This window comes from Trachypithecus francoisi, unplaced genomic scaffold (genome assembly GCF_009764315.1).
Source record: "Trachypithecus francoisi isolate TF-2019V2 unplaced genomic scaffold, Tfra_2.0 Lachesis_group5, whole genome shotgun sequence".
Lineage (NCBI taxonomy): Eukaryota > Metazoa > Chordata > Mammalia > Primates > Cercopithecidae > Trachypithecus > Trachypithecus francoisi.
This window is the reverse complement of record NW_022681470.1, coordinates 60,195,071-60,214,020: the sequence shown is the minus strand read 5'-3', so window position 1 is coordinate 60,214,020 and position 18,950 is coordinate 60,195,071. Positions and strand designations below refer to the sequence as shown.

Below are 18,950 nucleotides of genomic sequence, written 5' to 3'. Positions count from 1 at the left end.
CTCCCAGGTTCAAGTGATTCTCCTGCCTCAGCCTCCTAAGTAGCTGGGACTACAGGCACACGCCACCACACCTGACTAATTTTTGTATTTAGAGTAGAGATGGGGTTTCGCCATGTTGGCCAGACTGGTCTTGAACTCTTGGCCTCAAGTGATCCATCCGCCTCGGCCTCCCAAATTGCTGGAATTACAGGCATGAGCCACTGCACCCAGCCAACCCCCTAATTTTTTAGACAGAAAAGCTGAGGAACTTGTCCAAACTCACACGGCTAGTTAGGAAGTACCAGGAGCACAACCCATACATTCTTCCTCCCAGTCCAGAACTCTTTCTGTTGCACCAGTCTTTGTTGGGCCAGGACACCTGAGTCCTCACCTTCCTTACCAAAGGCTCCTTACAGGAGTCAGGCCTACAGAAGTGGGTTTCTTCCTCCTGGGACTTGTTTTTTGCAGCACCAAGGACTCCCCGACCCAGAACTCCTTATCAGGATCCAGGATGGGCTCTTAATCTGCAGTGTGCAGAGCCTTGTCTGCACTCTCTGGGGAGGTGCATTATCATTCAAAAACAGCTGACTGACCACAGGTCTCCCAAGCTGGCACTGCTTACCAAGTGGAGAAGATGGAAGCAGAACAGACCAACCAGTGCCTAGTCCCTGGACACATGAAAGCCACGAACTGCAACTCTTCAAGCAATTTCAGGCCAGAGCCCCTGTACCCCCAGGTAGCCAAGGGGTGTGCTCCAGTTTTACTGAAATTGGTTCATATCTAAAAAGAAAACACATTGCCTGATCACAGAATGCTCTCACGTAAATTGAGGGACTACTAGTTTACCAAGAGCCAAGACTGGCCCCAAGGTGAATCTGCCGTGCTGTGGCTCCCCTGACTTGAAGACACAGAAGTGGGTGAAGGGTCCTCTCAGTCTCCAACCTTCCCTGAATTTCAGGCTTTCCACTAAACAAGGAAATATTCTTCATGAGCAAGGCTTTTTAGAAATCAGGAAGATAGATGCTGACTTTGTAGCAAACGCTCAAAAGAGGGTGGGCAAAAATCTCTCAACGCTAATTAACCCCGTCTTACATCCAAAAAAGTAGGTCCTTTCAAGCAAGTGTCTAGGACATTTATTTCAGAAGCTACAAATAAAAATGGGACTACTCCTTTCAATTAACAACCCCCTGATACAATGAGTCTTAACCAAATTATATTTATGATACAGATGACCTGGCCTCCTCTAACCCCATCCCTGGCTCCCCTACCCTCCTCACTCAATACAGGCATAGCACACACAGTCTCCCTGGGCTACCTCCAACATAGCACACCTAGAGAAAACTATATGTTTGTTGATAAAGGTCATGGAGGTATGAAATGAAGTTAGGGGAGCTGTCACTGTATATGAAGCAACATGTGTAAAATTTAGTTTAAATACAGGTCACCGCCCAGTGCAGTGACTCACACCTGTAATCCCAGCACGGGAGGCCAAGGCGGGCAGATCACCTCAGATCAGGAGTTCAAGACCATCCTGGCTAACATGGTGAAACCCTGTCTCTTATACTAAAAGTACAAAAATTAACCAGGCATAGTGGCGGGCACCTGTAATCCCAGCTACTCCAGAGGCTGTGCAGGAGAATCGCTTGAACCCGGAAGGCGGAGGTTGCAGTGAGCCAAGATCATACCACTGCACTCCAGCCTGGGCGACAAGAGCGAGCGAGACTCCATCTCAAATAAATAAATAAATAAATACAGCTCACCTACAGCCAAGAAAAAACTAGACCAGGTCGGGAATGTACTTGCCCTCAGTGGGAAACTCTGGGCTTGTGTCAAAAATCTCATAGAAAGAACTCAAAAGTCAGGGAGGATAAAAACTGTTATTTCCTTGCATGTAGCCAAAGGGAGTTATAAATTGGTAACAAACTTTTGGCTCTCACTCCAGTGTTTGCTGTCAGAAGTAGCCGCTCTTTGGCTAACCTGTAGCATTGGCATTCAGCTCCAGTGCATAGATCCTGAGGCCTAGCTGCTCTTGTCTAACAAGACAAGTATGGTGGGTGGCAAATGGCAGCCCCAGAGATGACAAGAGCACCTTTACTGGGAATTGCCAACAATCCTGCCTTAGCCTGGGAAGGAGTTCATTACCTGCTGCTTACCAAACCCTGATCTGTGAGACAGGCTCTGTCTTAATCATTTTTAATATGTTCAGTGCCTAGCACTTACTGACAATATATGCTTGCTAAATGAATGACTGACTGAATGAATGAATGAAATGAAGGACTATCAAAAACAAAAAAACAAGATGCATAAGATGGAGATCTGACTAGACTAGGGAATGTTCAGACTAGAACCCTGTTACTTCTAGCATCTTCACAGGGAAATTAGAATCCTCATTAAAGGTGGAAGTAGGCTGGGCATGGTGGCTCATGCCTGTAATTCCAGCCCTTTGGGAGGCGAAGGCAGGGGGACCACTTGAGCTCAGGAGTTTGAGACCAGCCTGGGCAACATGGCAAAACCCCGTCCCTACAAAAATTACAAAAATCAGCCAGGTGTAGTGGCACATGCCTGCAGTCTCAGCTACTACTCAAGAGGCAGAGGTGGGAGAATTATTTGAGCCCAGGAGGCAGAGGTTGCAATGAGCTGAGATTGTACCACTGCACTCCAGCCTGAGCGACAGAACGAGACCCTGTCTCAAAAACAAAACAAAAAATAAATAAACACACACACACACACACACACACACACACACACACAAAACCAGGAAGTAAGGAGCTACTTTTCCAGGGAGGAGGGGATGCTTGGAAATGGCCCAGCCATACAACCAGATTTTTCTTTTATGCCACCCACATGCTGTAGATTGAGTGCAACTGAGGAGAAATACTATTAAACGCAAAGAAAGGATTTGGATCTGAAAGGGAAACGCAAATGTACAATGTGAGAATTTTATCTTCTCTACACCACACAAGTTTATCCTGCTACGTTTTTATTAAAGTAACAAAAAGGTGTACATTTGTCCATAAGCTGTACATTCTTCCATATAAAAACACTATCATACAATGAGTAACCTTTGTCTTTTCTGTCAGAATAGCTTACAAACATACTACTATTATTTATTTTTACTTAATAGGAGAGACAGGCCTGCTCAACAGTCCAGCTCGGGGGTTTCGTTGTTTTCAAAGTGAACATCATAAAGAAGAGAAGAGAGGCAAGATTAAGCATGAGACCATGGGGCTGCTTCTAAAAAGGCAGGGACCTGTTTGCAGACAAGATGCAAGAACACAGCCTGCAGTGATTCACAGCTTTGTTTCGACCCACAAGCCAGAAAATTAGCTCTTGGGTCTGTGGACCCAAAGTGAACTTTAAAGCAATAAAGTCTGGAAGCAGGGTCTGGGAAGGCAATACAAAATGTGGAGATTTGAAAAGGAGGCAGAGCTGGCAGGAATGGGTAGGGAGAGTGTTTGGTAAATAGCACCTCTGAGTCAAAATTGAGCAGTCAAGAAATCCAGGAAAGGGGACTGGCTATGCGGAGGGGAACCTGGGGGTAGAGGAAGTGGGGGAAGATTCCTCACTAAGGGGCAACAGCAGGAGGGTGGCCATCCTGGCCAAATGCCCTAGCCCTGTCCTTCTTAAGGTGATTCGGTTTGGGAATCTCGAGGTCTTTTGAGGACCCCTCATCAATGTCACTGAGAAATTGAAGGAAGGGAGTTTCTTCCCAGTGTAGCTTTCCACTTTTCTCCAACCCACAACAGTAAATATTGCACAAGTCTACGACAAATGTGGATTGTACGGAGAGAGACAGCAACCTTTCCCACAGATGCTCTGAGCACCAGGGAGAAAAAAACAGTGCCCAAGGTTTGGCTTTTATTTAGTGTCGGCCCTGCAAGAATACCAAGTAGTCTTGCAGAACATGGGGCACGCTCCCAATTCAGCCAAGGAATACATGCAAGGCTGACCAGCCAGCCATCATCCCAAGGAGAGCAGGAGAGATGGTTCCCTGAGCCCACTAGGGCATCAGAAGGTTCTGAGAGCCAGTTTTCCTCCAGACCCTCCTGGGACCCAGGGGGCATATTGCACAGTGACTGAGAACTCTTGTCCTAGAAAATAGGGTAGCTCCATGACCCCACCAGAAGGGAAGAGGGAGGAGAGGGTTAGAGGAGAGTTGTGCTTTTGAAAAGAAGGCAGTAATAGAGGACCTGGAGTTCCCTGTAGCTTTTGAGCCACCTCTCAAAGGGATCATGGCAGCAGCAACAAGACTTCCATGTGGTTCCAAAAAGAAGAGTTTGGCCAAAAAACATCCCCAGTGGATACTCTTTGGGTCCCAAAATTCCATTGCAAATCACCCCCAAATTATTTGCCACACATACACACACAAAGCAGCACTAGCAAAGCAAAGGTTTTGTGCAGAGTTCCCTTCCATCCTAACCCCAGTAACTTTCAGTTCCCTCCTCCCCCCTCAGAAACAAAACAAAACACCCCCAAAGCTTTAGATTCCTGGCTGGAAAGCAACATCTATAGGCCCCTGAGGGTAGAATTAGAAACAAGTCATGATGTCAAGAAAAGCTGCTTAGGACAGTAGGAACCAGGAGAGGCCTTCTCACTCTCTGCCCAGGTCCTCATTAGAAAACTAAAAGAAATATAAAGTATAATGAAAAAGAAAAAGAAAAGATAACATAGTATTATTTAAGTCCAGGCATGAATGCCCCTGAGTAATAGAGGAGCCAGGGATGCAGGTGTCTGGCTGCGGGAGACAGAGAGTTCTGAACTTGGCCTCTCTTCCTCCCCCAGGGCAAATCCCAACCTCTCTGTTCACAGTTGCTAATCTTGCTCGCTCCCTCTCCCATCTTCCTGGGGTGCTAGCCAAACGTGTCCCACTTCACCTTGGCTAGGTCTACCCCCTAACAGCTCCCCCTCCTATAGGCAGACACTGGCTCACAGACTCAAGCACACACAACAGTTCTCTCCAAAGGCACCTGGGGAGGCCACTTCCAAGCAGCTCCCTTGAAGGGTTTTTTTTCTTAAAAAAAATCTTTTGGTTTTTTTCCTCCTCTTTTCTTAAAAAAAAAAAAAAAATATATATATATATATATATAAATAGCTCTTCATTTAAAAATACAGTTCCCCAGGTTGAGGTATGTGGTGGCCTGTTGTCACGGCAGCATGAGCACGGCAGCGCCCAGGGCGGGTGCAGAGGGGTCTAGCTGGAGACCGCCATCACGTAGTTCTTGGAGGGGCTCCTCCGGCCCAGCAGCACTTGGTTCTTGCAGGTGAGGAGCCCACAGGAGGCGGCCACTGGGGCCTCCTCGTACAAGACGCAGATGGAGCCGTCCTCCCCAATGCGGTAGGACACCTCATAGGGGTCCACCCACAGGGTCAGCTCGCTGGGCAGCAGCTGGTGCAGCTGGGGCTGGCTGAGTCCGATCTGGCTGGCCACCCTGCTGATGATGGGGTCCATCTTGTGGTTGATGCGAATGCAGCGGTAGCCGGAGCCCTTGGACGGCTTTTCAGGAAACCAGTGGTGTTTGTAGTGCTCTGTGGAGACAGGACCAGGGGGAGATGCCCTGGTTAGAGCAGCTGGGCCATGGATACTACCACAGGGCAGGGAGAAGGGTCAAGGAACAGGAGAGGAAGGGGCCCTTTAAGTAAGGGAGGTGGATTCCTCTGAGTTCCAGGACCCTCTTGCCACTTAGCAGAGAAAATTTTATGGAAGAGGGAGAGATCTCCAGAACGTGTGTGTGTGTGTGTGTGTGTGTGTGTGTGTGTGTGTGTGTGTGTTTGTGTGTTGGGAGGGGATTCCAGAGCTCTGGGGTACTCTCCAGTGGCCACTGTATTGCTTTTGGCACACCCCCAGTTTCAGGAGGGAAGGGTGTGACTGGGGCTGGCATGTCCAGGCAGGGCCTCTGGAGACCTGTGAGCTGAAGTTTCAGGGCCAGGAAGGCTGCCAACATTGTTAGGTCCACAGCAAGTAAATTGGGCCTCCCACCCTGTGTTCCCTCTGCTTCCTTCGGAAGAGTCAGAGAACCTTCCTTAGCAGTGCCCACGGGAGTGAAAACTGGGTTGTTTTGATGAAACATCTGTTTTTCTCAGAAGGCAGGGTCTGTGTGGGTGCGTTCCGAGATGGCTATCGCTTCCCCAAACTGACAGCAACCAGCTAGAAACAGCTGGGAAAGAGGTCTCTCCCCAGTCAGTGAGCGGGCTGCTTATCTCTTCACCTCCCAACTCGAAGGCCAGCAGGGTAGGGTCACCAGCTACCAGGCTCTCCTCCCTACCATAATAGGTGGCAGATGGCTAAGGGGAACCAAAGAGAACACAAAGGCGGCCCAAATTCCAACTTGAAGCGAGTCAGCAACCAGTGGACTGCCCCAGGCACAGCGCACCCCGACTGGCAGGAAGAATGGCACTGGGACTCCGAGTTGTTGAAAAGGCTCTACTGCACCTTCTTCCCTCATCGGGACCCCTCGGCCGACCGGGCGGCCCGCAACAACATCCATCGAGGGTCTTAAGATCTCGAGGGTCCAGCGAGGGAGACGAGCCCGTAATGAGACCGGGGCATAAGCTGGGGACTCGGGCTGGCACTCCAGGACCAGGGTCTGCGCTTCCGAGAGCGTGGAGGGGCGCGCCCCATCAGAACAGCCACGGGCCGAGACCCAAGCACAGGGCTGGGGAGGAGGACCCGGGAAACTGGGGACTGCGGGCCGCCCCGGGGGTCGGAGGGCCACCGAGTCCCAAAGCTGCTCCTGTGGGTGACCCTGCCGCAGGAGTACAGGAAAGACGGCCCTGGCAGAGAGGGGGCCGACCCCCGGTGGCGCCAGGCCCCTCGGCATGCGCTCACCTGTGAGTGCCTCCTGGAGCGCCCCGCTGAAGACCTTAAGCCGCTGCTCGTTCATGCAGCCCCGGGTCCTCAGGAGGCTGGAAAGGAAGCCTACGGCGGCGGCGATCTCCGGGAGCATGTCGGTTCCCTTCCCGTGGCTCATGTCGCGCGCGGCTCGGGCTCAGTGAGAGGTCTCGGGTGGGAAGTACGGGTCCACAACCCAGCGATGCCCTGGCCGCTGCTCCGGCTCTGCCCGGACTTTCCCCGGGCCGCCTTTTTCAGGAGGTCCAGGGAGGTGGGGGCAACCGGTGGCGGCGCTCATTGGCCGCGGCCAGCGGATGGGGGCGGGGCCCGGGCCCGCCCCGCCCCGCGCTCAAGCGCTCTTCCCCGCCCCCGCCACCCCAGCCCCCTCCCTCGCAGCCTTGGCGGCGCTGAGGTCATCGCTCGCTGACGTCAGTGCTAGGAAACTGCGCCCGGCTGAGCTGAGCCAGACGAGAGGAGAAAGCGAGGCTCGGGGAGGAGGCTGAGAGCTCTGGAGGAAGGAGGCGGCTTCCGAGTACTCCGCGCCGGGCAGGCCCCGGCCTTGCCTCTCCTCCCATTTTTAAGGCTCGGGTTAGAGGCCACCTCCTCCGAGAAGCCTTCGGTGACACCACCAGAAGGCTTCCCAGAACCGTTCCCAGGCGGTTCCCCTTTCGGATTCCGACAGCATTTTCCAACCATACACTGTCAGAACCACTCACCAGGACATGTCACCATTTTACCTCTTTGCCTCGTCTCTTAACTAGATGAAATGGGTTCCTCTTGGCTCTTTGGAAAGGGAGGCTGTCTTCTGCTTATTTCCGTAGTAATCCCACCTCCCACAACAAGTTCCATTCTGCAGCAATGCCTTTTCTCTTGCTGAGAAACATTCAAGTCTAAGTTTTATGGTGGGTAGTAGGGGTAGGGGTGTGTTGCAAGACTTTTGTCTTCTCAACTTATTTTTCTAGTTCTCACTTTCCTTAAGTGATAATTTTTTTGAATTAGTAGTCTGCTCTCAACTGTACATATTTTTCCGTCCACTCCCTCCTTCCCCAGCCGTCTTCCTTCCTTATTGTGGATTGGACCTTCTCGAGAAAGAATCCAGCCTCATCCGAATGGGGATAACTTCTACCCAACACCCTGAAGCCTGGCCCAGGGTCTGGCATACAGATGCCCAGTGTTTGTAAGGTGACTCAAACCCAATGGCCTCTGTAAATTCCTATTTTCCTTGAACTCTGAGCCCTCTGACCACCTTCTGGAAGCAGTGTCCCTGTCTTTTTTCCTTGTGCCCCAGGCTTCTCCACCCCGCTGCCTGGCTGTGCTGGCCCTGGATCCCTTCCTGCCCCGTTCCCCACACTATGTCTCCTCAGTCCTCCTCCCTTTTCTCTAGGCTGCCTTTCCTTGGAGAGGTCCTATGCATGTAGTCTGTCTTGATGTTTACTGTTTTACAGTGACTTTTCTCATCTGCACAGTCTGTCCTCCTGTCTTTCCATCCTGCTCCTGTTCCCACCGGCTCTGTCCTCTCCCTCAGATGTCCAGCCACCACCTCAATGTCAGCGGAAGCCCATTGTCTTCTCCAAAGCTAGCTCCCTCTTGATCTCCATTTCTGTCAGCCATACCATCATTTCCCAGTCACTCTGTACAGAAAGGTCAGCCTCTCCTTGTACTTTGCTCCCCAGATCCAGTCCCCAAATCGGTTGCTTCTTGCTGTCTAGATGGTTGCAGTGAATTCCTTCCAGTCCCATCCCCAGGCCACCCTTCCCACTGTTAGTGGAGTTCCCTTCCTAAAATACTTCATTCCCTAGCTCTTCTCTTGATCAGGTCATTCTGAAACATCCCCTCCCCGATTCATCTACTAATTCAAGTCCAGACTCCTTTGCCTAATGTTTAAGACCCTTCATAATTTAATCCCATCTACCTTTTTAGGTTTCTGCTACTTTGTGTTCCAGGGTCACTCTTCTCACTGCCCTCTAAGTATCACAGCGAATCTACAGCCTGGATCCCTCAACAGCTTGCCCATGATCCCCATCTCTGCCCTGTAACGTGGTCCCCATTCCATGCATGCCTGAACATGCATGACCTTGCTGCTCCTTGGCTCATGTCCTTATCTCCTGCATACATCATTGTCTCTACCACGCCCCACCCCCACCTCAATCTCTCACACTACTGAAGGTACAGTGCAATCTTGGTCTTCTACCTTGAAAACCTATGCTGACCATTCTCTCGAGGCTGAGTTAATCATCCATACCATTCATTGGGCATTCACAATCTATCATTTGGCATTGTTAGAGATCTTTTTAGAGACTCAACCACAGTTTGCAAGTTACTTGAAAACAGGTTACTATGCTCACATGTCCCACATTTCTGGGACAATCCAGAATTCAAATATGCTGCTCTACTGCTTCATATAACAAATCAAAATGACCCCAAATTCTAATATTTTGGCATTAAACATATCTCTTAGACGGCCTCTTTCACTGGCTTCTCCCCAAACGCTGGATCAGGCCAGATGAGGCCATTACTTCTCCTCACTGAGGGGAAAGAATTATTTGCTACAGGAAACAGGGCTGACCCTGGAAGCAAGTTAACTTAAAGATATACCAAACCATACAGACCAGGTGTCAGCAAGGCCAGAACTGACCAAGGTCAACCACTAAGGAAGTCAGGGAAATAGGTCAAGATATAGACAGCTATATAGGGTCATTCAGCACCTAAATCTGAAAACGCTGACCATCTTCCTGGTTATGTCTGTGACAGGGGTGAGTCGTAGGAGATGACTAACATCTCTTGCAACTGAACTGCTGAAAAAAATATTGTGGTAGCCCCTCACCTGTTTTTTGCTTTAGAAAATAGAATTCTGTCCTTATGTAGATTTTTCTGTCACTCACCAGGCCACACAGTAAATTCTCAAGAGAACCAGGACTGGGACCAAATTTTCTGACTTCAAGTATGGGACCTTTTCATTAGACTGTGGTGCCCTTCTGCTGCTGTTGCATGGGCCGCCGTCCGGCAGAGCTGTCATTGCAGATGATGTAGTGAATGGGACAGGAGCCTGGAGGCTGGAACCCTTTGTCTCCACCATTACCCGGGGTATGTCTTGGCCTCCTCATTGGTGATTAGTTTGTGAACTTTGTGTAGGGCAGAGATGATCCATAAATACCAGAAGGCAGTGCCCCCACTTTCTCCTCTTTTCTTTTTCTTTTTCTTTTTTTTTTTTTTTTAAGATGGGATCTTGCTGTGTCATCAAGCTGGAGTGCAGTGGCCCGATCTCAGCTCACTGCAACCTCCGCCTCCTGGGTTCAAGCAATTCTCCTGCCTTAGCCTCCCAAGTAGCTGGGACTACAGGCATGTGCCACCATGCCCAGCTATTTTTGTATTTTTAGTAGAGGTGGGGTTTTATCATGTTGGCCAGGATGGTCTCGATCTCTTGACCTCATGATCCACCCATCTCGGCTTCCCAAAGTGCTGGGATTACAGGTGTGAGCCATTGTGCCCAGACTCTCCTCTTTTCTTTCTATACACAAGCCTGGGGAAAGGAAGCTTAATTTATCTCACATTCAAAGTTCCCAAGTCAATATACAGTGTAGCCGGGCATGGTGGCTCATGCCTATAATCCTAGGACTTTGGGAGGCTGAGGCAGACTGATCAGTTGAGGACAGGAGTTTGAGACCAGCCTGGCCAACATGGCGAAACCCAGTCTCTACTAAAAATAAATAATAATAATAAATTAGCTGGGTGTGGTGGCAGGCGCTGGTAATCCCAGCTACTCCAGAGGCTCAGGCAGGAGAATTGCTTGAACCCAGGAGGCAGAGATTGCAGTGAGCCGAGATCACGACACTGCACTCCATCCTGGGCAACAGAGTGAGACTCCATCTCAAAACATAAGAAATAATTAATTAAAAAATATATATGCATATGGTGTAATTGTACTCAACTCTGGATTTAGGTTCTCAATTTCTGAACAAATACATTATAGTAGTCCCAATTGTTTTTGAAATTTCCTGAAACTGCTCTTAAATTGCTAGGACTGGAATCCTTAGAAGCTCTAAAAGTCGAGCTGTCACCCCTGCTTTTTTTCTTTGCATGTTGCCTGTTGCTTCCCATTCCTTGGTATAATCAAGCTGCTGTTTGAGCAGCAAGATAAGGAAAGTGAGTTGCCTCTCCCTCCCCACCCGTCCTTCCTGCTTCTCATTCTCCATTCCTGCCCTTCCTCCTCCTCCTCTTCTTCCTCATTCTTCTCTCCCTCCCTCCATTCCCACCCAAGGGTCTTTTGTTGAATTTTGAACTTTAAATGTTGACATGTGCTGACCAGTGACTTCACCAACTAAAGAGGGGGAATAGCGTGGTGGAAGTGAGGGTGGACTTCATTTATGCCTCATCTGGACCAGAACTTCTGTCCCATTTGACCTCAGACCTATTGATTCCTCTAGTCCTGGTTGCTCATCTCGCCCACTTGCACGGCCCACCTGTGTGACCCACTCAGGAGTGACCCACCTGCTCTCTTCAGACCATATTCCCATTCAGAAGTGGGTCCCACTCCTCAGGCCTCTGTGCTGGCCCTGTCTGTGGGGTTAGCATGCAGCCCTGCTCTCCATTTCCAGCTCAGAAGCAACTGGATCTTTGTAAGTAATTTCTATCTTTCCCAGAGCCCTGTTGGGCCTGTGGGGACTTGGCTTGGTTGCCTCAATTTTCTGAGCACAAGTAGAAACCTGAGGTTGAGTGAGGCAGGCAGAGGCTGGGCTGAGATATTCTAGGAGGATAACATCAGGTCATTTCTACACCATGCAGAGTTTATTTTTTGTTGGTCTGTGTGTGTGTGTGTCAGTGTGGTTAGGGAGTTATTAGTATGTGTATTTGAGTGAGCATACATACTTAGATCGCACATGGGCTCTGATGTTTGTGGGTAACGGGATATGGATATGTGTTCGCTATGTTAATAAGCACATACAATGGTATCTGTTGAAGAAGGACGTCTTGTGAAATGTTATGATAGAGCGTACATTTTGGTGGAGTATGTCTGAGTATAGCTGGTGCAAATACTAATTTGATCTTTCCTCTTAACAGACCTCATTGGTGACAACTTGATTGTGCTGACCAGAGCTGATAAGAAATATCACCCAGGGAAGACCAGCTGCCTCTTCCTCACTTCCTAATCAGGGTGGAAATACTGCTAAATATCTCACAACTCTTTGCAAGCATCGTTGGGTAACGATCAGGACATCTTTGGGGGTTCCCTATCAGTTTCTCACAAAGTTGAACCTTTCAAGGTCAGTTCTAGGCCAGCCAGTCTGGGAGTCATTCTTTAGAATCAGAAGAGAATTAAGAAGAGGAGAAAATGACATTGTCTTTAAAACCTGCTAATGAGAACTACAGGAAGGTAGCTATTTTTAATATTTCTGGTTTGAACCCCTTCCTCCAGCCCAGAATGAACTGAAAGTAGGGACAGAAATAGATAATGCAAAGATGATTAGGGTTGAGGGTAAGCAGAAAACTACCCATCTAGACTGAAGGAAGGCTTGCTAACACATCAGTAAGCAAACAGCTTTCTAATCTGCAGGTAACAAGTTTTACATCCCTGAGGACACTTTTTGAGATGGGACTTTGTTGTTGTTTGTTTTTTTGAGATGGAGTCTTGCTCTGTCACCCAGGCTGGAGTGCAGTGGTGCGGTCTTGGCTCACTGCAACTTCTGCCTTCCGAGTTGAAACGATTCTCCTGCCTCCGCCTCCCGAGTAGCTGGGATTACAGGTGCACACCACCACGCCCAGCTAATTTTTTTGTTGTTGTTGTTGTATTTTTAGTAGAGACAGGGTTTCATCATGTTGGTCAAGCTGGTCTTGAACTCCTGACCTTGTGATCTGCCCTCCTTGGCCTCCCAAAGTACTGGGATTACAGGCGTGAGCCACCTCACCCAGCCTAGGACTTTTTGAGACCCTACTGAAGGCTGAAGAAGAGTCTGGAAGCTAAAGAGTAACCCATTCCACCACTTGTTCTGAAGATAGAAGAAGCAAAAAAAGATTAAATTGCACAAAAAGCACTTAAATTAGACAACAGAAGAATGTCCTGATACAAAGTAAGTGTCTAAGATGTGTTAAACAAGATGCCCACTCCAGCCAGGACTCAGACACTCCTGGGTAGAGAGCATCTTCACAGTTTGGGATGAAAGTGACTACACAGAGTGGTGGAGTGAAGGCTGCAGGCCCCTCCCCAAGGTGGCATCTAACCCCAGAGGTATCAGGACCTCAGAGGCTACCCACATGATTTCCAGCTGATGAGCAGAAATAGCCATGGCAGGTGCAGGCTTCACTTGCTGCCACCAACTTGGAGCTCACCAAACACCCGATGGCCAAAAGCACCAGGGTCTCTCTAAGCCCTGGGCTCGCCGCCAGGCAAGCTTGGGTGCTTGGGAGGGCCATGGTTCTTCACAGTGCAGCCCCTGGATTTCTTCTCAGTTCACTCAACTCTGTCTCCTGAATCCCATCTGTGCAGCTCAGAAGTCACAAATTGAAACCCCCCAAGGCAAAGCTGAACATAGATACAAATGGTTTTGTCTGTGTAGTGTTTAAGCACTTAAAAAATTCATTGTGAACATTTAATAATTAGGAAGTGTCAAAATGAAAATATCTAGAATTTCTCTGTAAAAACCAGAAGATCTGTTAACACTGATCCCACACTTCTATTTGGCAATGACTGGCCCCTAAGACAGGGGGTATGTCCTCTAGCTCACCACAGTCTCCACCATTACCTACTGCATCCCTGCTGAGACAAAGTGGTACTTGCCATTTATTAAAGATGAATGCTGTTTTTTTTTTTTTTAATTATACTTAATCCTCATTTGCATTACCTGCCTTGATTCTGGAGGTATTTGAATTTGCATCTCCTCATAAAGAATAAATCTCAAAATCATCATCTCTAATTTCACCTTTATTACAGAGCTTCCAATTCATTTTTTTTCCAATTGAGAGCTGGACACCTTTGGAGCATTTTTCTGGTGTTTCAGTCTCAACATGTAACAGATCAAAGATACTTCTCTCCCTTCTTCCTTGTTTCTTAGTTCTTTCTCTCTCTCCATAGTATTACCCTTCTTTTTTCTGCTTTAAAAACCTTCAATAGCGTCCCATTGCCTGTAGTACTAATTAAAAACCTCTCATCTGACATTCGAATGGCTGCGTACCAAGGGGCCTTAGGATACCCATTCAGATCACCCGGGAAGTCTGATAAAAATTCAGCTCATGCAGCCTCTCACTGAGATTCCGGGCCCCACCCACCTCAAACTACTGAATCAGTTATTCACTATGTGTGTGTATATATATATATTTATATAACTACGTGTGTGTGTGTGTGTGTGTGTGTATATATATATATATTTTTTTTTTTTTTTTTTTTTTTTCCTTTTTGAGACAAAGTCTCACTCTGTCACCCAGGTTGGAGTGCACTGGCGAGATCTCGGCTCCCTGCAACCTCTGCCCACCCAGGTTCAAGTGATTCTCCTGCCTCAGGCTCCCGAGTAGCTGGGATTACAGGCGCCTGCCACCATGCCTGGCTAATTTTTGTGTTTTAAGTAGAGATGGGGTTTCACTATCTTGGCCAAGCTGGTCTTGAACTCCTGACCTCGTGATCCACACACCTCAGCCTCCCAAAGTGCTAGATTACAAGCATGAGCCACCTCGCCTGGCCTTTAGTTATTAGGTATATGAGAGGTAATTTATAGGAAACACCTAGCATAGCACCTAAATATTATAGATGCTCAGCAAACCATGTCTCATAATTGCCAACTGTCAGAAGCAGGGTTTTCAGAAATCATCTACACAAAAATTTTAATTCTTCAGATGAAGAAAAGAAAGCCGTGAGATGAAAAAAACATGTCCAAAGTCACACAGCTACTTAGTGGCGAGGCTAGGACTAGAACTTAGATCTCCCACCCAGTCCAGGGCCCTTTCCATTAGGCCAGACTCCCATCATGTGACCCTGGCTTTATTCACGTATTTACTTACTCAAGAAATATTTATTGGGTTCCCCTGGGAGCCAGCGGTGGAACTGTTATGGGTTTGGGAGTTGGTGTCAGCATTCCAAGTGTCTATCTGGGGGTGAGGGCTGGAGGCTGAGTGCATGAGATGGTCACTTGGAGACACAAAGGAGCCCAGGAGCAGGATGAGTTCAGCTACTCACGTAGAAGTTGATGTTTCCTCAGGTGGCAGCAGGAATTTAGAGTACAGAGAAAGGCCCTGAGCCTCACAGCGGCCAAGAGGGCCCATGATGATGAGACAGTGGGGTAAATGAACTTCGGAGAAAGGCATGAGGAATGACGGCAGGGAAAGGCTGACACAGAGCAAGAAAGCATTGGTCCCTGCCGCCTCATCCTGAGGGCTGTTGGGTAAGGCAGAAAAACAGGTTTCTCTTGACACAGCCCATTTGAGGGAATGCCAGGAGATGGAGAAAATGCTTGGAGGGGGTGAGGATATAGGGGACTTTTCTGGGCCCAAAGGGGGCTCAATGAAAGGGTTTGGAAAGGAGGGTGGTGAGAGTCAGACTAGCAGAGCACACCCACAGTGGAATGGGGATGAGAACATGTGCCCTTCGGACAGTGACCAGCATCCAAAGAGGGAGAGTGAGGATTTTAGGCTTGGCTGGGCCTTGGAGGTGGCAACCAAACACAGGGTTCCAGGAGAGAGGCCTGGCAACTGAGATATGAGACCCAGAGTGCTGGACAGGGCAGAGAAAGACAATCTCCAGGGAACTGCCACTTCTGCTCTCAGGGGCCAGCCACTGCCTTGACGACTGCAGAGTGATCTCCGTGTCTTGGAGGGACAGGGCCTCCAGGGTCCTGGATGCAGGCTATGTGCTCCCCTAACTCACCTCTTTATCCTCTCCACACTACTGTGCATCGCATTGGCCCACACAGGCCCACGCTACTGCTGCTGGGAGGGAGGGGCTGGAAACTGTTAGGAATTCATCAAGCTTGTAACTAAAGCTGACTCTATGCCAGGCCCCATCTGGGGAAGGAATCTGCTCCCCTAAAGGCATGTATTCTCCTGAGGGTTGCTCCTCAGTTGCTGTGACCTACTAACCCACTAGTGTCTGTGGGAAGGGGAATGATCTGGGCTTTTCACCCTCCTTTGCCAGCCCGGCTGTGTAGTCAGGGAAGAGTGAAGGCAAGAAGGATGGCTGGGGGTACAGGAGAGAGAGTGAAGAGAGGATGAGGTGGGAGCTGGGGAGTGGGGGGAGACGTGGACAGATGGCCAGACCAATATTTGGCTGGAAAGGTCCCTAGTGATGTGTTTTTGTTTCTGCAACTCCCTCGGTGTATCAGGAGCAAAAGGATGGGAATGATCTGCTAACAGTCTGTTATCCTGGAGGCCCCCCAAGAATGTGACCTCCCACACCTTCTCCCTCTAGGCCTTCTCCTATGGTAGGAGAAGGTGTGACTGAAAGTGCCGGAAACTCACAGGGGAACACATGGACTTGGGACAGAAGCAGATCTGAAGCTGAATTTATTGCCTCTTTCCCAAATTTAGAAGACAGACATGTTGTAAACCCTCCTCATCCTCACTCCCAGGGGCCCAGGATAAATCCCCTTTATCTCCAGACGAAAAACAAGACAAGAGGCCCTGGACCTATTGGAGCTTCTCCAGATGTTGTTTTGGCAGAGCCGTAATGGGGCTGGGCCTCCTGGGGCTGAGTGTCTGGGGCAAGCAGGAAGCTGGCATCACAGCTGTGACAGCCAGAGACCACCCAGGGGGCAGGGGCTGAAGGGTGGAGGAAGACAGATTCAGAAAGGAGGACGTGAGAAAGAGTCTAAAGAAGAGGTACTGCAGATTCTCACCTGTGGCCTTCTGGCTCTCGGCCTGAAGTGCTTCTCTACTGCACCATGGACTCAAGCATTTTTTCATCCATGTGGTTTGGAGGAAGGGACCAGGAGAAAGGGAGAGATGGTTGGACTTCTATAAGCCTTAGTTTGCTTATATGTAACAAAAGAGTATTGGGCTAGGAGACCTACCCTGCCTCTTAATCTGTCATCTATGGTTCACATTGACAACTCCTTGGGTCCTAGTGGAATACGTGATCACCTGCCAGCAAGAGAGGATTTTCCTGATTAGGTGACAGATATCCTGGAGCCCTACTTCCTGAGCGGATCCCATATCCAATTACTGGCCCAGTCCTGTCAGTCATCCTTTTGAAATACCTTCTACTCAGCATCACTGAAACCACCAACCGTTAGATTTTCTTGGATAGTTTCAGCAGTTCCCTAAGTGGTCTCTTTGTCTGAAGCGCTTCCCTTCCTGCCCTTTCCTCAGTCCATAGTCCGCTGTCAAGAGCTCCTAAACTACAGGTATGTCTTGTCTCTTTCATACTTAAAAGCTTTGAAGGCTCCCTACTGTTGAAAGTTTAATTCTTGGTTTGGCCTTCAAGACCTTTACAATCTGGCCCAACCTCTAAGCTCAATTAACCCATTCTCAGTGTTTCTCAAATACATACTTTGCACTTTCATACCATTGTGCCTTTGTAGTTTTAACAGTGAGGTCTTGCCATGTTGCCCAGGCTGTGGAGTGCAGTGCTTATTCACAGGCATGATCATAGCTCCCTACAGCGTCAAACTCCTCACCTCAAGCGATCAACCTGCCTCAGCCTCCTGAGTAGCTGAGTGCCCAGCTCATTGTACCTTTACTCATGTTATTTGCTCTGCCTGAAATTCTCTGTTCAGCTCTTTGTCCATCAAAAAGCTGACTGATTATTCAAGACTGGCTTCTATATTGTCTCCTGTGTGAAGTCTTCCTGGATTCACCATCACTCCATCTCCCTACTGGAATGAATCACTTCCTCCTCTGTGTATATATATATATATATATACACACACACACACACACACACACACACATGTATATACTCATATCCCAGTGTTACAGTTCATTGTGTAGACTTGTGAGATTGTGATTTCTTGAAGGCAGACACTGGGTTGTACATTTATACTTCAGTCTCTGGCACATACTTTGGCCTCCAGCACACAGTAGGTACTCAGTGAAGCTTTATTAAATTTGGTTGAAATAATTATCTCCATGTGAAGGAGTGAAAACATTATTCTTCCCACATTATTGAAGAAAAAAGTAAGTCACATATAGGGCAATGGACATGTCAGGAAAGTCTCTAAAGAGGGTGCTGGGGTGGTGGGGGGAGAGTGGGCTAGGGAAGGGTGGGAAAGGATTCTAAATCCTACTTCTTCCATCCCTTCCACTAAGAATAAGTTTGGGGGGGAGTGGAGAGGAATCTTTATTTAGATTACGAATGGGTGGTCTGAGCTGCTTGTTATGATATATTAGTCTTTTTTTTTTTTTTTTTGAGACAGGATCTCACTCTGTTGCTTAGGCTGGAGTACAGTGGTGCAGTCTCGGCTCACTGCAACCTCCATCTCCCATATTCAAGTTATTCTCTTGCCTCAGCTTCCTAAGTAGCTGGGATTACAGTTGTGCACCACCACACCTGGCTAATTTTTGTTATTTTTAGTAGAGATGGGGTTTCACCATGTTGGCCAGGCTGGTCTGAAACTCCTGACCTCGAGTGATCTGCCCACCTCAGCATCCCAAAGTGCTGGGATTATAGCTGCCTGGCCTTATATCAGTCTTGTTTTGATGATGACTGGCCCTGATGGCATATAATTATGCTTTTTTACTTTGGTGTCCCCAGATGGACTAAGTTTTTGAACTGACATATTTGTTCTAGTGTGGTGGGCAGAGCACATCCCTTAGAGCCACACTGCCTAGGTTCAAAGATAGCACACTTCCTAGCTGTGCTATCTTAGGCAAGTTATTGAAGCTCTCTGTGCCTTAATTTTTTATCTGTAAAATGAGATTAATAGTAATTCTTACCTCTTAGAGTTGTTGGGAGATTCAAATGAGTTTACAATACTTAGAATAGTGTGTGGCATATAATAGTGGTCAGTACATGTTAACTATTTTTACTTATAATTTATACTTTGCTTACTTCCAACAAGAATTTGAGATAGCTTAAAATATTAAACCACATAGAGGATAATTATATGTGTTTTCATATTATATTAAAGACCAGAAACGAATTGGTAGTAGGAGGGAGAAAGAGAAAGATAAATTGTTTCAAACTTGTTTGAATCAGTTACTTCTTTGACACCTAAATTTATCT

At 48.2% G+C, this 18,950-nt stretch overlaps 1 protein-coding gene and 1 long non-coding RNA gene across 2 annotated transcripts; one reads left to right on the top strand and one right to left on the bottom strand.

Moving 5' to 3' along the window:
• Positions 1-2,924: 2,924 nt before the first annotated feature.
• On the bottom strand, positions 2,925-7,062 carry BTG2 (BTG anti-proliferation factor 2). Its single transcript, XM_033199576.1, has 2 exons — positions 6,806-7,062; positions 2,925-5,505 (listed from the first exon to the last, which is right to left on the bottom strand). Exons 1-2 carry the CDS (start codon positions 6,945-6,947, stop codon positions 5,171-5,173), a joined length of 477 nt encoding a protein of 158 aa, XP_033055467.1. The 5' UTR covers positions 6,948-7,062; the 3' UTR covers positions 2,925-5,170.
• Positions 7,063-7,909: 847 nt separating this feature from the next.
• Positions 7,910-12,502, top strand: LOC117076269. The gene is made up of 3 exons (XR_004434300.1): positions 7,910-7,990; positions 9,694-9,892; positions 11,867-12,502. It is a non-coding gene; the product is annotated as an uncharacterized LOC117076269 (long non-coding RNA).
• Positions 12,503-18,950: the final 6,448 nt, after the last annotated feature.